Source organism: Misgurnus anguillicaudatus, chromosome 12, assembly GCF_027580225.2.
Source record: "Misgurnus anguillicaudatus chromosome 12, ASM2758022v2, whole genome shotgun sequence".
Taxonomy (NCBI): Eukaryota; Metazoa; Chordata; class Actinopteri; order Cypriniformes; family Cobitidae; genus Misgurnus; species Misgurnus anguillicaudatus.
This window is the reverse complement of record NC_073348.2, coordinates 33785805-33803983: the sequence shown is the minus strand read 5'-3', so window position 1 is coordinate 33803983 and position 18179 is coordinate 33785805. Positions and strand designations below refer to the sequence as shown.

General features: G+C 39.0%; 1 protein-coding gene and 1 long non-coding RNA gene across 3 annotated transcripts in view; one reads left to right on the top strand and one right to left on the bottom strand.

The window, feature by feature from the left end:
• The first annotated feature begins 64 nt into the window (after window positions 1-64).
• On the top strand, window positions 65-10122 carry LOC129446705 (uncharacterized). Of its 2 annotated transcripts, none has more exons than XR_012372632.1 (4): window positions 65-205; window positions 7482-7682; window positions 9642-9810; window positions 9929-10122. It is a non-coding gene; the product is annotated as an uncharacterized lncRNA (long non-coding RNA). The 2 variants fall into 2 exon arrangements; XR_012372631.1 differs by having other exon boundaries at window positions 9642-9791; window positions 9929-10096.
• The window catches only part of nf1b (neurofibromin 1b), an 85820-nt gene continuing 68124 nt past the window's right edge, over window positions 484-18179 (bottom strand). The window contains exons 39-56 of the mRNA XM_055207929.2: window positions 17736-17876; window positions 17124-17403; window positions 16834-17048; window positions 13579-13640; window positions 13341-13482; window positions 13120-13221; window positions 12893-13033; window positions 11744-11870; window positions 9963-10094; window positions 9668-9800; window positions 9404-9561; window positions 8304-8426; window positions 8103-8224; window positions 7741-7841; window positions 7511-7653; window positions 5167-5213; window positions 4816-5032; window positions 484-3612 (exon numbers count right to left, since the gene is read on the bottom strand). Of these exons, the coding sequence (XP_055063904.2) occupies window positions 3470-3612; window positions 4816-5032; window positions 5167-5213; window positions 7511-7653; window positions 7741-7841; window positions 8103-8224; window positions 8304-8426; window positions 9404-9561; window positions 9668-9800; window positions 9963-10094; window positions 11744-11870; window positions 12893-13033; window positions 13120-13221; window positions 13341-13482; window positions 13579-13640; window positions 16834-17048; window positions 17124-17403; window positions 17736-17876 (2529 nt within the window). The 3' untranslated portion in view covers window positions 484-3469. The remainder of the gene's footprint in view (window positions 3613-4815; window positions 5033-5166; window positions 5214-7510; window positions 7654-7740; window positions 7842-8102; window positions 8225-8303; window positions 8427-9403; window positions 9562-9667; window positions 9801-9962; window positions 10095-11743; window positions 11871-12892; window positions 13034-13119; window positions 13222-13340; window positions 13483-13578; window positions 13641-16833; window positions 17049-17123; window positions 17404-17735; window positions 17877-18179) is intronic.

The window sequence follows — 18179 nt, the reverse complement described above, 5'->3', positions numbered from 1 at the left end:
CAGAGAAAAGGAGTTGCAAAAGTTAAAAAAATAAATAAACGAGGAGAAGGATGTCACATTAACGTAACCAATCATAGACATTTAACGGTTAAAGGGGTGTGGCCTGCTGCCGGTCAATCTCGCGCTCAAACAGGCGGGAAACCGACTTTCAAGAAAGGAAAAACAGCTCTGACTGACAAAGATGATTCAGATTAACATAATCAAGGTAGTTTTATGTTGAATCTTTATTAAAAATATTTGTTATACTGTATAAACCCTTGTTTTTATTTGTAAATTACTACCCACATGGAAAATTATGTCGTATTCGGTACTTCTAGTAAACTGTAGTGCACTGTACTGTAGTATATTATATATGTATACTAGCATTCTATTCATGTCACACAATAATGTACAGTGGGAGTCTTAACGTCATTAACTGTTTATACCATTTAACATTGATTTTAACATCTTGTACAGTAAATATAAGATACAGTATAACACTGGTATGGACAGAAATGTTTTTTATTAGTGTTACATCCGTATTATATGAAACCAGATGATAACAATAATGTATTATATAAAGAGGATCATGAAGACACATATTTTAGATCTTTAGTGTAGCCTCCAAGATTTCCTCCATGTTAAACAACATATTGTAGTGAACATGATGGACCGACAATAATTCATATTTTAAGTTGTACATATCCAGCAATTAACTGTTTTACAAAAAGCAAAATAATACAATGTCATCGTCACTTGTATTTACAGTGTAGTAAATATACTTTTCTTTCTATTTTTACACAAAAATATTTACAGAGGTAAAGCTGTCAGCATAAACAAAGGGGGGAAAAAAGAGAACAATTATGAAAAATTTGCATAACCTCAAGTGCCAAAACCCTTGTGAAAACCTCTGCCATAACCCTATGTTCAAAATAACACCTCTGTATATAAGGCAAGAAAAGATGTTAAGCTTGAGTTTCGCGTGTGAGAAAAAAAACATCTCTAAACAGGCCACAACATTTACATAAAGGAATCTGTTATAGGCACACAAACTTAAACTTGCGTACCATAGTCCACAGAAATTACAATATTATGGTAGATTAGTCAAATAAAGGTGGACAAACGAAAAATACCTTGACAAGTATTCTTGCGTCACCGGGCAAACAAAAATACATTATATTTAAACATATAACCCAATTTAAACAAAATCAATCCTCTATATCTGATTGCATTTTAGCTGATTGTTTTATTATTTGCAGAACTAATGGTAAAATACAATTGATCCTCAGTTTCTTGCCTTCTAATCCAAAAGTGACAGATCCTTACAGATGAAAAAAATACAATAATAAAATAACAACAGTACCGGTAGACATTTCAGATGGATGGGGCCAATCAGAAATATTTACAAATTAAATTGGTGTTTCTATAAAGTATAAGAAACAATACAAAAAGTGTTATGGATAGACATTCTATTATAGATAGATCGGATGGATTGGCATATTTAGTGTTACCAATAATTGTCATCAGTACAGCAAAAATGAAGATTTAAAGGTGCAATGTGCAACTTTAAGGAGGATCTACTGACAAAAACGCAATATAGTATTACATAACAATGTTTTCAGTGGCGTATGAAGACCTAACATAATGAATGGATCGTTTTTTGAATTTAAAGGAACATGCCCACATTTTGGTAATTTACCGTATCCCCCAGAGTTAGACAAGTCCACACACACCCCTCCCATCTCCGCGCGCGCTGCAACTCCGTCCGACGCAGCCCCCGCCAGCCCAGCCCAGCACAAAGACCGGAAGTGAATGGCTCCAGCCAGCGAACTGCTCCCAACAAGCGACAAAACAACGCAAACATTCTCCCATTTATATGTTTTGATTTGATTTTCGAGTGATTTGCTCGTAATACCAGAGAAGCCCCCTTGGGGGGAGAAGAGAGTTCAGTCAGAGTTGTGCAAATCACTCCGCCCAAGTAGCAGTGCTTTGTCTTCTGAGAATATAGTTCCCAGTATGTATACTGTTAAAAGATGGCTGTGTCGTATATGACCTTGTTATTTGTACACGGTGTGACTATACAAATCAAAACATATAAATAGGAAAATGTTTGCGCCACTCCGCCACCCACTGGAAGCAGCACGCTAGCTGAAGCCATTCACCTCCAGTCCCCGCGCCAAGCCAAGCCAGCGGGGGCCGCGCCAGACGAAGCCACAGCACGCACGGAGACGAGAAAGGCATGCACGGACCCATCCAACTCTGGGGGATACGGTGAATAAGCTAAATTCCCAAAATGTGGGCATGTTCCTCCAAATACACCACGGGTCCCCTTACATTGATGTCGCCATTTGGCGCCGCTGTTTCTACAGTAGCCCTAAATGGACAAACTGTTCTACATAGCGCGTTGCGTCACTAGGTTGTCTCAGACGACATGTTTGTCTTGTGGCTGCTTTCATAACTTCTCTATGTGCTTCGAAAGGGAGGGGTGAGCAGTGGACTCAACTGTTAGTTGCAATTCGCAATCTCACCACTAGGTACTGCTAAAATCTACACAGTGCACCTTTAATGCAAAAACAATTGCTGCAATGCTTTGTGGTAAAGGATGATGTGATTGACCATATAGTCAAACCAAATCCACCAGAGTCAAACCAAATAAAAATCAAATGTGTAAACTACATGTCAACCATTAAAACCCTGCTTGTAAAAACCTTTCTACTACTTTTTGACGGTTTTCTACACAAAGGGGTGGTTTCCCGGACAGGACTTATCCTAGGCCCAGACAAAAATGCATGTGTGAGCTGCTTTAATTTAAAGACATCTTGCACCGACATTTCTTAACATATATCTGTGCCATCATTTTGTCTCAAGATGCACACCAGTATTGTTTTTTGTAAAAACTACTTTAATGTCCTAATATAACTAAGGCCTGTCCAGGAAACTGCCCCATAATCATCATACATGATGGATTTTATAGACAGGGTCACACGGATGTTTAGTGAGTATGGACGTAGTGTTTCTAACATCTCAATAAATATATTGCCCCATTGTGCCCACAGGGTGATTTTTATTTGCTCTGACTCTCCACCAGCAATCCATTTCCAAATCTCCATTTTTGCCCTATGAAGAAATTAATGTAAATGCTTCACGAACAGCAAAACATAAGGAACTAAATATAAAAGAAATGGCACTTGATTAATACTTTTACGTGGTACGAAGGAAATTAGTGCTTTAAAACGTAATATACTGATTTTTTAAAAACAAAATAAAAAATTATATTACGCACAAAATAAATTCGGACTTTCTCCAATCAGGTATCAAACAGTCACTGGTTTAAAAACCTTCAATTTATTTTAACCTGGAAAACACGCTGAATCATTTAAGGAGAACCTAAAGATGGCCTTAAACGCTGTGTTATATGTAGTGAAGAAAAACAGCATTAAAATGTCTCTTAGTTGTCCAGCAGGGGGCTAAACCCTGCCGAGCTGCTTTCTCATACGATCTTTTTAATGCTGGGTCTTTTAAAGCTGCCTGTGCTGCGTTGTTTCTGGACCTGGCTGGCTGAGCCGTGACGCGTTCGCCCGCTTGCAGACAGACCCGTGGTCGGCGACAGGTCCACCTTCTCTTTGTTGATTCCTGCTCAGAGCAAACCCAGATATTGATCATTACACATGGCTACAATCATAACACTGACAGTATGAATAAGCATATTTAGGTTAACCAAGTGCAATGTGATAAAGCACAATGTGCAAACTTTGTCTGTGTGGACGGAGAGAGAGCAGGAAGTCTCAAACTGTTTAAAATAGTAGAGGAAACGAGCTGATCAAGTGTGAAGCATGCAAACAAGATAACACAAGGAAGAAATGACACGATCGTTGATGTGTGAAAAACACAGCTGAGCTGAAGGAGACAGACTTTTAACTGTGATGTGCTATACATGAATATCAGCTGACGTCACTCACTTGTCTTCCGCCATTTTGAGGACCTGAAGTGGTCGCAAAAGAACTAGAAGCTATGCCTCAAAATCGCTATTTTAACAACACTAAGATGGCTCAACACAACATGATACTTTGCTCGAAGTATCACCTGTGTCTCTACAGGTGAACTCGAGCATTGAGAACATTGTTTGTGAACACAGAGTTAACTAAAAAGAAGGTTTTGAACAACTGACTTTGGATGATTTGGCGTCCGCTCGCCGCCGCCTTCTTCCCAGTCAAGATGTATCGATCTCCAATTGCGACGTAAGGAGGGAGGAGAGTAAAGATTAATATCTCCTAAAGCATAGTTCCATATAAATGCACGGATACTTCGTTGTTTTGTCGCAAGTGAAAAACAATATTGACCTTCTAGTTGAAAAAGGAGACTCATATGAGATTCATTCATTCGCATTCGGAAATCGATCATTTACGTCTGGCAGAGATGAGGAGCGGACACCATAACAGCCAAAGTCAGTTGTACAAAACCTTTCTTTTTAGTAAACTCTGTGAACACAAACAATGTTCTCAATGCTCGTGTTCATGTGTAGAGATCCAGGTGATACTTCGAGCAAAGTTTCAAGTTCGGTAGCAGCCGACAGCGGCTGGAAGAACGCATCAGGGATCGAGTAGGCATCACATATTTTTTTAAAGTAGCGTTTCTTTTCATGACAGTCGAGATGCGACATGTTGTCTTTCGTAGCCCTTTACTGTATCCGTGAGAATCATAGACAGTAAAAGATAAGAAATCCGTAAATCGTAGCAAGGTAGCCAATGCTTGTCAATAGACTACTGGTACTTGGTAGGTCCTCAAGATGGCGGCATGACGTTAAAGGTCACATGACTGAAATCCATCTATACAGACCTGGGCCATGCTGAGATGTGGCCAGTGAGGTCATTGAATTGGAAAGGTTGAGGTTGGCAGTGATGCTGAGTTGGCTCTGGGCGGGTGGAGGGTACGGAGAGGTGGGTGTCCTGAGACCCTCCTCACTCGTTTCTTCATCGATGCCAGGGAGATAGGTGTCGATCAGCGCATCTAGAAACTTTACAATTAACTCTGCGTAGTCTGGGAACTGAGTCTGCTGTAAAAATCAAAGACAATGTTGAAATTTTAAACAGATGATATAATTTAAAATGTAAAATTGCAGTTTAGACTGGTTTCCCTAAAAATCATTTAGTTTTTAATAAAATTTCATTTAAAAAGAAATGCAAATACCTTAGAGAAAGGACCGGCAAATCTCCAAAGTCCATTAAACCCAAAAGCTTTTAAGTGAGAAAAAAATAGCTTGTTAAGTTGTTACATCAGAATATAACAGTGCAAGTCTGTCACAAAACAGACTTGCAAGTCACGCTGTGATCAGACTTTCAAATGCATTTATCAGATTCACATACTTTAAACAGGAATCAGAGAACCACCCCCGACTTGCATCCATCCAAAAAAGTGCATCCATCCTTCACAGGAGGTAATCCACACGGGCTCTAATGGGTTAATAAAGGTCTTTTGCAGACAATCAATGCGATTTTCTAAGAATTATCCAGATTTCAAACTTTATAAACTGTAATAACTAGCTTCTGGTAACGGCGCCATCTTGGAATTACAAGATCCACACAATAGTTTAAGTTGCATTTAAGCATATGCGGATGTGCGCATCACGAATGTGCAAGTCTGGGAAAAAACTGGTATGGTGTTCCTGATTGTCAACTTGTGGATGTTTTTCATCGCTAAAAGGGAACTTACAGTAAAGCACAGATGACAACAGGTTTACTCAAGACAGCACAAGCTAGCATGAAGGTAAAGCGAATCTTTTACATTTTAGCGATGACGCTGGTAGTGACGATTCTCTCAGACCAATCAGCGATCTATGGTTTTCGCGTCACGTTTTGGTATCAGCTCAGCTCGCTTGGAACCCCAACCGAGGTGTTACTAAAAAAAGTATGGGGTACTACGTACTGCACCCAGTGGAAAAGCCCCCAAAAGTAAGCTGTGGGGTGCTATGCAATGGAAAACCGATACAAGATGGCTCAGTTACCAGAATATCACATTGATTACCCACAAAAGTCCCTTATTAATCCCTTGAAACTGTGTGAATTATTAGTGTGAAGCACTTTTTTGGGCTTTAAAGTAAGAAGTTGTTCCCCGATCCCTGTTTTCTCCCTTTATAAGCTTGGAAAAGCAAGGACATTTACTAAAATAACTTCAAATGTGTTCGTCTGAAAGATGATGCACATTTGCATCTCGGATTGCTTGAGGGTGAGTAAAACATGGGGTAATTTTGATATTTGGCTGGAGTATCACTTTAATTCAGAAGTTTTCCAGGTGTGAGTAACAGGGGGATAAGGTGGGTTTACACAAATTACACAAAAAAAAGTAAGCCTACATAAAAGAGTCCAATTATTGACTAGCAATGACAATTGTTAGTTGGTTCACAAGTTCATTGTGCTTTCACAGATGCACAAGCAGCGCATTTGGAGCACGAATGAAACAAATGGTCATACTTGCCACTATTTTCACACCTGTCTGTCTGGTGCAAATACAACAGGATAAGTAGTTCACTTTAATATATGTGACCCTGGACCACAAAACCAGTCATAAGTCACACGAGTATATATTTAGCAATTGCCAACAATACATTGCATGCATCAAAATTATCAAGGTCATGTTCCATAAGATAGTTTTTTAATTCAACTACAAATATATCGAAAATGTACTCATCGTTAGTAAAAGACTTCATTTGGAGAACAAAATTTAGATTTTTTGCACACTTAAATTCCAGATTTTAAAATAGTTGTATCTCGACCAAATATTATCCTATCCCAACAAACCTATACATTAAAATATTAAACCTTTATGAGTAGTTTTGTTTCCAGTGTCACATATTTTTTAAAGCAAAGTGTGTTAAAATTAACAACTAAGTACACCTCTTCAAAATGCATATTTATTGATTAGTTAGTTTTAATCGCTTATTTTTTTTAAAAGTTAGATTTAGTTTTTATTTCCGATACGTCTTTTATCTTCATCAGATACAGATCAAAATTTTACAATTTAATGATCCTAAACATGATCCTGCTTGTGAAAACCCAATTAAAGTCTTTTTTCGCAATTTACTGTTTTCTACATAAAATCTTCCTACATTATATGACATTATGCATTATGCAATGCATTACACCGCGGGTGTGCATTATTTTCAAATAATTCAAAGGACCGGAGTCAATTATTCCTCTTATACCACGGTTACCATAAAAATTGCTCTGGTGCCTATTTTTAAGACATTTGACAAGTTAGGTGTGCGGTTATCAGAAATTAATGCATACCCACAGAACATTTCTCAGCTAATCAGAATACAGCATTCAACAGACCCGTGGTATAAGTGAAAGTATAACCTTGATATCTTTAATATTGACTAAGTACGATCATGACTGAAATCAAACGTTGATGCTCCCAATCTCAAATTGTAAACTTTAGCCTGGTTTTCACAGATAGGGTCACATATATGAAATGCACTTTTCACTGATGATCCATGTGGTCTGCAGATATGTTTGAGAGAGGCGAGTTGTTTTACTTTGCAAGTAGGATGCTTGGTATTGAGGTGGAGACTCTTCATGATAAACTACACTCTGCACAATTCCATGGACTGGGTCTAGAAGATTTGGGTCTTGGCACAGTGACAGCAAAGTGTTAATCTTTGAATCCAGGAGGTTGTGACTGAAACAAACCAAACAACAGATATATCAGTGAGTATCATTCAGAGCCAATAAGGAATACATCCCGAGTCTGTTTGCACTGACTTACACAACAGGAAAGACCTTCGGAAATACAACAGTGGCTTCAGCTAGAAACTCGTACAGGATCCTCTGCTCAAATTCATCAGATGTATTTTTCACCTGAGTTGCCTGAAAAGGCACGCAATAATCCGGATGAGTAAAAATAGTCGGACGAGAGAGGTGAAGGAAGTGACACATGAGGAAAGTACAAAATATTTAAATAAAAAATACAAAACTGAACTATAAACAGGGAACTGAAAATGTTTCTTATTCATTCTGAGAAAAGAAAAATGAGAGATTTATTTGCTCCGTACAAAAGCATAGAAATACACATTGAATCATGTCGCTTAATAGGTTTTAAAACACAACCCATTGGTTTCCTGGTCTTACCAGTACGGTCAGTAGGAGTGCCTGGATTTTGGGATCCGTGAGAACCTCTTCATTAAGAAGAACGTTAGACTCAGACACAGAGACTCTACGCAGATGGTGATGTTGGGAGATTCTTTGAGTTTCTATCGACAGAAAAAAAAGTTATAAATAAATGGAAACATTTAGTCACCTCTACACTTAACTTTGCAGAAGCATCCTCACCAATTTCATATTCGTTTTCAGCCACTCTCCTCATCTTGGGTGGTGTTGTGATACCCGATTCCATCTCAGGCCTCTTCGGTGCTTTGCTGTCTGACATCAAATGGTCAAAGCTTTTTCTGGTGCCTAAAAATGCAATAAGATCAATTTAAAGGTACATTTTGGAAGCCTTAACAGTCCAAATAACAGCCGAGTAGTTGTTTTAATCAGCCATGGGTTAGGGAAAACCCAGGTAAAGTTATTTTTTTGTGATTTACTGTTTTCTACATAAAAACATCCATGAGTATATTGAAAGGCAATGTAAAAAACTGAAATCAATGTGAAATCATCATTATCCAACCACGGCACTGCCATTTAGTGCAAAAAAATAAATTAAAAAATTGACAGCACAATTGAGTTTCAATTTCAACAAACTATCATTATGGCGATTAGTGTTTGTATTTTATCATCTCGTTTGCATTTAAAAAAGAAACACCAAAAGGGCTCGTGTTTGCCCAAACCTACAAATAGGCAATTTTTTTGGTATTTTGAGCTAAAACTTCCCATACGTACTCTGGGGACACCAAAAATGCATTTTAAATCTTAATAAAGTGTTGTGAAATGTCCCCTTTAAAAGAAAAGTGCCACCGTTTTTCAATATTTTACTATCTTCTTACCTTAACTTAGACGAATGACTAAATACCTATCTTTTTGTCAATGCGTGGACTTTTAATCTTTGTACAGCGCCTCGTGAATGTGTTAGCATTTAGCCAAGCCCCATTCATTCCTTAGGATCCAAACAGGGATGAATTTAAAAGCCACCAAACACTTCCATGTTTTTTCCTATTTAAAGACTGTTACATATGTAGTTACACGAGTAAATATGATGGTACAAAATAAAACTTTTGTTTGGAGCCATAGGAATGAATGGGGCTAGGCTAAATGCTAACACATGCACAAAGCGCTGTACAAACATTAAGTGCATGCATTGAAAAAAGATAGATATGTATTAATTCATCTACGTTGAGGTAAAAACATAGTAAAATATTAAAAAACGGTGGTGTTTTCCTTTAAAGGTAGGTCTGCATATAAGATTCAGGTTTAGAAATAAACCATGGAGTTACCCAGTAACTTCTTGGTGTTGACCTGGGAGGGCTGTCCCATGTCGAGACTCATTGATTTGCGTGTACGTGGGCTGATCTGGCCCGCTATAGGGTACTGCGCCACCAGGTAACGTTCTGAGACTTTTGGGGATGTCCACTGCTGACTTTCCCGCAGCGTCCTAGATGAAAAAAATCTGACTTTACACCGAGATGTAAACAGTATGTTTTTTACGCATTTAATGTTTCTGTGTGTTCGTAGGAAAGCGACTATCGTCTGGGTGGCACCTGTAGCTGGGGTCCTCATGATGCGCAGAGCACGTTTCCATAGGAACATTCTCCATGGTAACATCAGAGAGCAACAACTTCCTGTGTTTCAGGCTGCAACGACTGCGTACTTCTTCTGACACAGGCAGGAGAGCTGCACACAGGTACATAAACATTATTTTCTGCAGAATTTTTTAAAAAAACAGGGTTAACACCCCAACACTGTTTAATACCCTATGTTGATAACATCTTGATACTTTGAATTTTTTTTTAATTGGGCAGATAAGAAAAAAGCAGTAAACCCAAACTTTCTCACCAGCCAGATACGCTACGCTCTGCGTGTTCACTTCGAACTTATCACAGTTCAGGTGTTTTCCTACCAAGGCCAACAGCATGTGCAGGATACGAATCGTGCGTGCTACTGTGGTTGGAGAAGGGTGTCTGAAGCCTGCCAAAACAAAATTCAGACTCAAAAGAAGCATATACAGCCACAATGCACTGCAAAAGTAGACTAGTTTACTGAACTAACTATGTAAACATCTATCTAAAAATATATTTACATCACATGCAAAAGCAGAATGTTTTATTTGCACTGACAATTTCATTTTACTTACTAAAGTAAAACTAGTATCACAAAACTATATCATTTTAAAGTGACACTTTTTTGAAAATATGCTAATTTTCCAGCTCCCCTAGAGTTAAACATCCGACTTTAATCGTTCTGAAATCCATTCAGCCGATCTCGGTGTCCGGCGGCATCACCCCCAGCATAGCCCAGCACAATCCATTGAATCCGACCAGACCATCAGCATCGCGCCAAAAAAAAATAACGAAAGAGTTTTGATATATTTCCTATTTAAAACTTGACTCTTCTGTGGTTGCATCGTGTACTAAGACCGACAGAAAACTAAAAGTTTAGATTTTCTAGGCAGATATGGCAAAGTCCTTGATTATTACGCCAGAATGAGAGTATAGTTCCTAGCCATGTCGGCCTAGAAAATCGAAACTTTTAAATATCCGTCGATCTTAGTACACAATGTAACTACAGAAGTCAAGTTTTAAATAGGAAAAATATAGCGCGATGCTAATGGTCTAATCAGATTCAATGGATTATGCTAAGTTATGCTAAAAGTGGTACCGCCAGACCCAGAGATCAGCTGAATTAATTTCAAAACGGTAAAAAATCAAATAATTAACTCTAGGGGAGCTGGAAATGGGCATATTTTCAAAAAAAGTTGGACTGTCCCTTTAAACACTTTTGGTTATCAGGTGAACTTATTTTTAATTTACATAAAGTTTGCATTTGGTAGATGCTTTGATCCAAAGTGACTTAAAGTACATCAAAGTTTCAATATAAATAGCACCAACAACACGGATAAACGGCTTTTGTGGCCCAAACTTACCTTATGGTAGACTTTTACAAAAAAATCAATAACAAGAGAGTCAGATTCCAGAGTAGATTATTTTTAATAACAAGCAAAATAAATCCCAGTAAACTACCTTAAAGTCATAGCTATAGCATATAAAATGACTGTGTAAAATGAATGTACACAATGTTAGCTACAGATGCTTAAATTTTTGCGTGGCTGCCAAACCTTTCCCCTCGTATTTACAATAGCGCCCAAACCGAAACTTTTTTTCGACATGGTATTTGTTCCAGAGGTCAGTTTAGTTGCCAGCCAGACTAATAAACAAGTACAGAAGTTAAATTCGGGCAAGGCACCTAACCACGGCAACGCATGTGCGTCTGGTGAGACTAAAGCTACTTTAATTTTAAAACACCTTGTACTGACATATTTTATATCAGTGCCATTGTTGTGTCTCCAGATGCACACCATTATTGGTTTTTGTAAGGTTTGTTTGTAAAAAACTTAAATGTCCTAAAATAACTAAAGCCTAGTCCTGGATTAATATAAAGCCTGTTCGGAAAACCGCCCCTTTATGTTTTCATAGTAAAATGTCTGTATGTGTGTTCCTGAGAATCTAATCCAGAACCATTTGTGGTGCTACTAATGCAATTCTCTACCAACCAAGGTATAAAAACACTTGGATGTTTAGATATTTTAACCTGGTTTAAGGAGAAACACGATCTTTTACCTTTCAGTAGGTGTCCGACCAGAGCAAAATTAAAGTTCGAGGTAAAGTTCAGACCCACAAAATGGTCCATCTGTTTACAATGCCATTCCAAAGGCTGTCGGATTTCCATAAACACCTCCTCAGGACTCTGGGAAAGACGGAATAGGCAAATTTAACAATTATCTCCTGGGTTACTACTACTATTAATGCATGTCTGTAATGCAGATCCTATATGTGTCAGAGTCTGCACCAGCTAAAGTCATTTTTGTGTGATTTACGGTTTTGAAAGTCATTAAAATCAAACTTTGATGCTCCTAATTTCATATTACATTGAGACTTTAGCCTGGATTTCACAGACAGAATCACAAATAGGTGATGTGACAATATGACCCTGGACCCAAAAACCAGTAATAAATAGCACAGGTATATTTGTAGCAGTTGCCAAAAATACATTGTATGGGTCAAAATTATGAATTTTTTATGCCAAAAATCATTAGCTTATTAACTCTTTCCCCGCCAGCGTTTTTAAAAAAAAGTTGCCAGCCAGCATTTTTCAAGATTTTCACAAAAGTTTAATGCCTTCCAGAAAATGCTCTTCTTAAATATATAAACATACAATGAAAGAACAGACCCTCTGTTTAAAAAGAAAACGTTTCATCCTACCTTCAAAAAGCTGAGATAATTAAATTTTTTGTGAAGGACTTTTGATAGAGATCAGATGCAGAGCGATCTTTAAAACATACACGGAGTTCTTTCTCTTTCATGTGAGGCACTACTTCCGGGTTGTACAAGTTGTGGAATAAAGGGGGATTGCGGAAAGCCGGAAATTCTTGTTATTGGCAGGGAAGCGTTTTCTCTTAATTGACGAGTTATCTCGTCAATGGCGGCGAAAGAGTTGTTCCTTGAAGATATTTTGTAAATGTCCTACTACAAATATATCAAAAATGTTTTTATCATTAGTAATATGTGTTGCTAAGGAAAACTTTAAAGCTGATTTTCAGATTCCAGATTTTCAAATCGGCCAAATATTGTCCTATCCTAACAAACCATTCATCAGTGGGAAGCTTATTTATTCAGCGTTCAGATGATGATTTCAAAAACTTAACCCTTATTAGTGGTTTTCTGGTCCACGATTACATATATTATTTGTGGATGATGGTGTGTGACAACCTTGTCATTAAACACTCGCAGACTGTCAAGCGTGTGCAGGTTCTGTTCCAGTAGAGCGGTCCCGGCCGAGTACAGATTCACCTCATCCAACTGCAGCACGGCCACAGCGACCCAGAACAGAGCTTTGTGCATCGGTGAGTCCTGGGCGGCACCACAGTGTTAAACAAGTCATGCACTCATACACCTGCACGTACTCGTATACCGGGTAGAAAGCTATAATTTGGTACCTTGTTGAGCAAAGGCTGTAGTTTTGTGAGAGCTATGACTGTGGCTTCGATCAGCACCTGACTGTTACAGTTATCAGAACCCTTCAGACAGCTCTCTAAACCCTGAGAAATCAAACGGTACATTTAAAATAACCAAGAGACGACTAACCACTATAGAACTGACTAAATTCAGTATGTGAAAAACTACAAGAATAACAATACAGCTGTATTCGGTTTCTGACCCGATCGATGCTGAGGAGAGGGCTGGCCTTGCTCAGAATCCGTATGATTTGTTTGATCTGGGCGTGCGTCACCCGTTTACTGATGCAGCCGAACACCACAAGAGCCCGCGGCTGCAGGGACGGATTGTATTGAAATGCAAACCTGCACATTTAACACACACATTTGTTTGGTTAATAGTAAGAAATACATTTAAATAAAATGAATCCTGACAATCTGCAAAGAGAGCAAACAGCATACTTTTGTGCCAGATCGGTCCACTGGTCCAGCCATTTACACCCGGGGATGTCCCTCATACATGCCTTAAAAGAAAAAGGGAGAATCCCAGTCGAAATCTGTCATACATTTTAACCAAAACGGTTTTAAACAACGTGTTATGAGGAGAAATGAAACAGACAGATGCACAGTAATTTATGCATCATTTTGGGGTGTAAGAAAAAGGCCTACGAAGAACTAAAATTACAATAATCATTTCCTGTTAACAAAGTGCAGTTATTTCTAACAACATGCATATGTTGTGCTTCCAATGCATGTATAAATGTCTTCGGGTTTTTGACTTCATGCGCTGTGTTTTTTAAAAACGACACAGCGAGCAAAGCACTAAGGGGGTGTTTGTACACCAAAGGACTTTTTGGGTCCAAAGAAATGTACCTGCCCCAAATGACCCGAAACACTTTTTACCCAAACTCAAATTGGACCCAAATGTAAATGGCGCCCAACGTGTGGGGAGTCTGCAGCCCCGCATGCACCAGTAAGACAGAGAGAAACCCTGGTGACCTCACATCCAATTTGGCGCTGCACCATTCAGTCCCTCCAGAAAAACACGATTATGCGATCGCATGATTCAATGCCTAATCAGCCAAAGTCTGCATATTTATCCGGAGACTGCATTTTTTAAATATGCCGCACTTTCGCCACATAAATTGCAGATTTCTGCTCGCTTGCATGATACAAAAATGTTGCATTTACTTCACACATGCGCAGCCATGTCCTCCGTTTTCATGGGAATGTTAGGAAGTGACATAATTACGCGATGTGAACATCAATGAAAAGCTGCAAACAGTTTTTGCAAGTTTGTGACACCGTCACACAAGAAACATGTTGTACCGCTCATTTTATACATTATAAAAATAGGTTTTACATGTTTTCTTAGCCATTTTATTCCATTTTATTCCTTTTGCTATTTTATGTGTTTATGTCTTTTATTTTGTTTGGGTTGCCTGTCATGTGAGTAATCACATGACAGGAAACAATCCCATTATAAAAGGAAGCAGCAGAAGCACATTGTTAGCATATGCTAAAGCTAAACCTCTGTTGGATTGTGGAGTTACCTATCATTGTGGACTTACCCTTCCAAACACGTTTTGTGGATTACACTTTTATTGTATAAACACTGGAGGACACTTTGAACACTTGGACTTTTAGCGCACTTGGACTTTTAGATTGTTTTAGGTTTGGTTTTTTATATTCCTTTCTTTTAACAGTCTTGAGTTTTTAGTGTGTTGTTTTAAGTCTTGTGTTTGTTAATACATTTATTTAAGTTGAATACACTTGTTTGTCTCATCATTTTAACTCTTTTAATCTCACACAGTAAAATCTGACCCCTTATATATATTTTGTGACACAACCGATAGGGCTGATTGTTACAAGTTCACACAGTTTTTGCCAGTTCCCGCAATTTTTGCAAGTTCCCGCAATTTTATTACATAAATATCCCGCATATTCCATCGCATTTTTTAAGAAAACGTGCCGCAAGGATTTTTGTCCGCAACAATCACAAAAAAAAACTCGGACTGACCATTTATTTTTATTTTTTAACTGACGACGACACCAAGGTAACCGCTAAAATATGCATTCAAAATTGATTGACAGGTCTGGCTCTACAAAAAGTAACCTACCGCCAGCCACGATGTTGCAAGTGCTTTTGGCAAACAGAGGAGGGGTTGGAAAAGGACTTGATGTACTGGAGGCACTTGATGTACTTGAGGCACACGTGAAACTTTTAGACCTGAATCCACTTGGCTCTCAGGTCGGACCTCTAGTTTTTGAAAGTAAGTGGACCCGTGAAGACCTCTAGTGTACACCAAGGAGTTTTTCCTGCGGCCAGCATTGAAAAAATTAATTTGAATTTTTCCGCACTATGCACCAAGAGTTGAAAATGTTCAACTTTGGATGAAATGCTCAGCTCGTCAATGTCACTTTTCACTTGGCTGTCCTGTACAGTGGAGGAGGGGCAAGACAAATTTCACAATAACCAACCAGCGCTTCGTTTAACGACAAAACAAAACAGAAATATCATAGCAACCAAAGCGCTTGGCTGATAAAATGCTGGCAACAGGGTTCCCACACCTTAGTTAACTTCAAATTCAAGGACCTTTCAAGGACTTTCCAGGTCCAATACCCTCAAATTCAAGGACTAAATGTGCAGACACATTTCAAGTGAAAGCAAGGTTACATCATGTTACCTTTCAAGATACATTGTTACAGTTCCCTTTTGAGGGAACTTGCACTCCGTCACTGCGGTGACACTTTGGGGACGCCTCCAGGGATAAGTTTGTCTGAATGTGTATATCATATTCAACCAATGGTGAGGCTTAACGACAAAGACAGGGTGACGGGGGAGCCAGGAAGTATATTGCTATCTGAAATATTGTCAAAGACGGCGTTACAGGGACACAGGAAGTATTGCAAGGAAGACGCAGCGTCTCGTTCCCTTCTCAGGGAACAACAGTTACATACGTAACCAGCGACGTTTGCATGCAAAAAACTACGCAAAAAAGCATTTTGGTATGAATCAACATTCACACACAGAAGATAAAAGCATTTAAAGCAAACAGTTTAGCACGTGTGCTTAAAAAGTCTAGAATTTTTATGATATTATTCTACACTACACAGGGAATAATATGGATTTTTTCCCAGAAAACTTTAAGCACTTTCAATGACCTGATCTATGTATGTATATTTTCAAGAACTTCCCAGGGCCTTGAATTTTTTCCCCAGATTCACAAACTTTCAAGGATTTCAAGGACCCCTGGGAACCTTGTGGCAAGCGCCCACAGTTGGCGCCCACCTGGCGTTTTCAGTCACGTTTAAATGATTTGGTGTACACGTCCCCTAAGCCTTTATTTTACGCTGAGCACAAAACAATCTGCATTTTTTTACTGTTACAAAATGTTAAACTTTGGGAAAAGATGCTGGGCTAGTCAATGTCACTTTTCACTCAGCCGTCCAATCACAGTGGAGGATGGGTGGGACAAATACCACACAAACCAACCGCTGCATCGTACAACGACTGAAATACAAAGCAGAAGTAAAGAAAAGCTGCTAAGCGCCCACAGTTGGCGTTTTTAAAAAAAGTGCCTGGTTCAGCGTAGTTTAAAATGCGTTGGTGGACCTATTTGTAGTAAATTAGTGTAAAGACAGAATATGTAAGATGGGGAGAAATATGAAATGTGAGCCAACAGCTCTAATAATGCAAGACCTAACATGTTCTACCTCCATGATCTCTAGCAGCGCTTCAGTCACCGTCTCCAGGGATGACAAAGCAAAAGTCTCTCTCTCGTATGAGCCCGGAGAGAAGGAGCGATCTCTGTAGCTGGAACGAAAGGCGATGACTGCGGCCGATTTGACCTTGCTGATGCCGAACAGCAGGTAAAACTTTGGCAGGGAGAACTCCGTCAGGCTTAAACGCAGAACTTCCTTGGTCTCCTCTGCAAAACAGATTTGATTTAATAATCAATAACTCATCTTTTAATAACTCATCTATAAGGTACGGATGATCTTACCGCTGAAACACAACTGAGAACAAGTGCAGAGCGAGTGGATGATGTTGATGACCAGGCCGTGCGTAGACGCCCGAAGCGACAAAGGCCCCGTGGCAACCAGTAGGGTCACGACGTGGAAGAGGTAGGGCAGATGGGCGGCCACGTCCAGAGAGTTGTTGAAGGATAACATGAGCATGTACCTGGCTAAGATGGCGATATCGTCCCACATCAAGTGCTGTTCAAGCGTGGGTGTTGGAGACAGACAGGTCTTATCTATGATTTTACACATACGAATGATCACCTGCGGAGAAAATACAATTAAATCTTGTATTTATATTAAGTAGTTAATACTGAAAGTAATCATACAAAAGAAAAATCACGTGACCTTCTCCCTTTCATACAGAAAAAAGCGAGTGCGACTAAATTATTTGTGTGGTTAAAGGGAGCGAGAACAAAAGTGTCAACCGAGATCTAGTTTCATATTTAGAAATGTTAAAGCATCACGTCACACGTTTCAGACTGCTTTCAGGTTTCAAGGTCTCATCTTTATATCTTGAGGGCTCGCTGAACTAAAAAGGTTATCATGTTTACCATTCATATTTATCCTCACAAAGTGTGTATGTGATGGGTCACCTTGCTAGACACCAGCTTGACATTGCCAGAGGCCAAAGCCACCGCAGTGTCCGCCATCACTTCAGCTTTAATGGATCCGAGACCTCCGGTCGCGCTGGTTTTTATAAAACTGTCCAGAACGACATCAAGTAGATCTGTTATCTGCAAACAGAAAAAAATTATGTAGATTACTGTTAGCATCTCAGCTCAACGTCTTAATCACAAAAGTAAACCAGATATAAATCATTAAGGAAGTGAGCATCTACAGCCACAGAGCCTGAAATAAGTCTGACATGAGTCAATTTGAAACCGTTTCAATATTAAAGGCGCAAAATGAAAACCACAAAGCGAGCTTCAAGGGTCTATGTCGGCCTATTGTTCTGCCATTTATGAGGTTTCTATGCAGTTTATCTTGAACCAAACCCCAAATAGCTTGACGCATTACTGTGACGCCTTCAGAATACG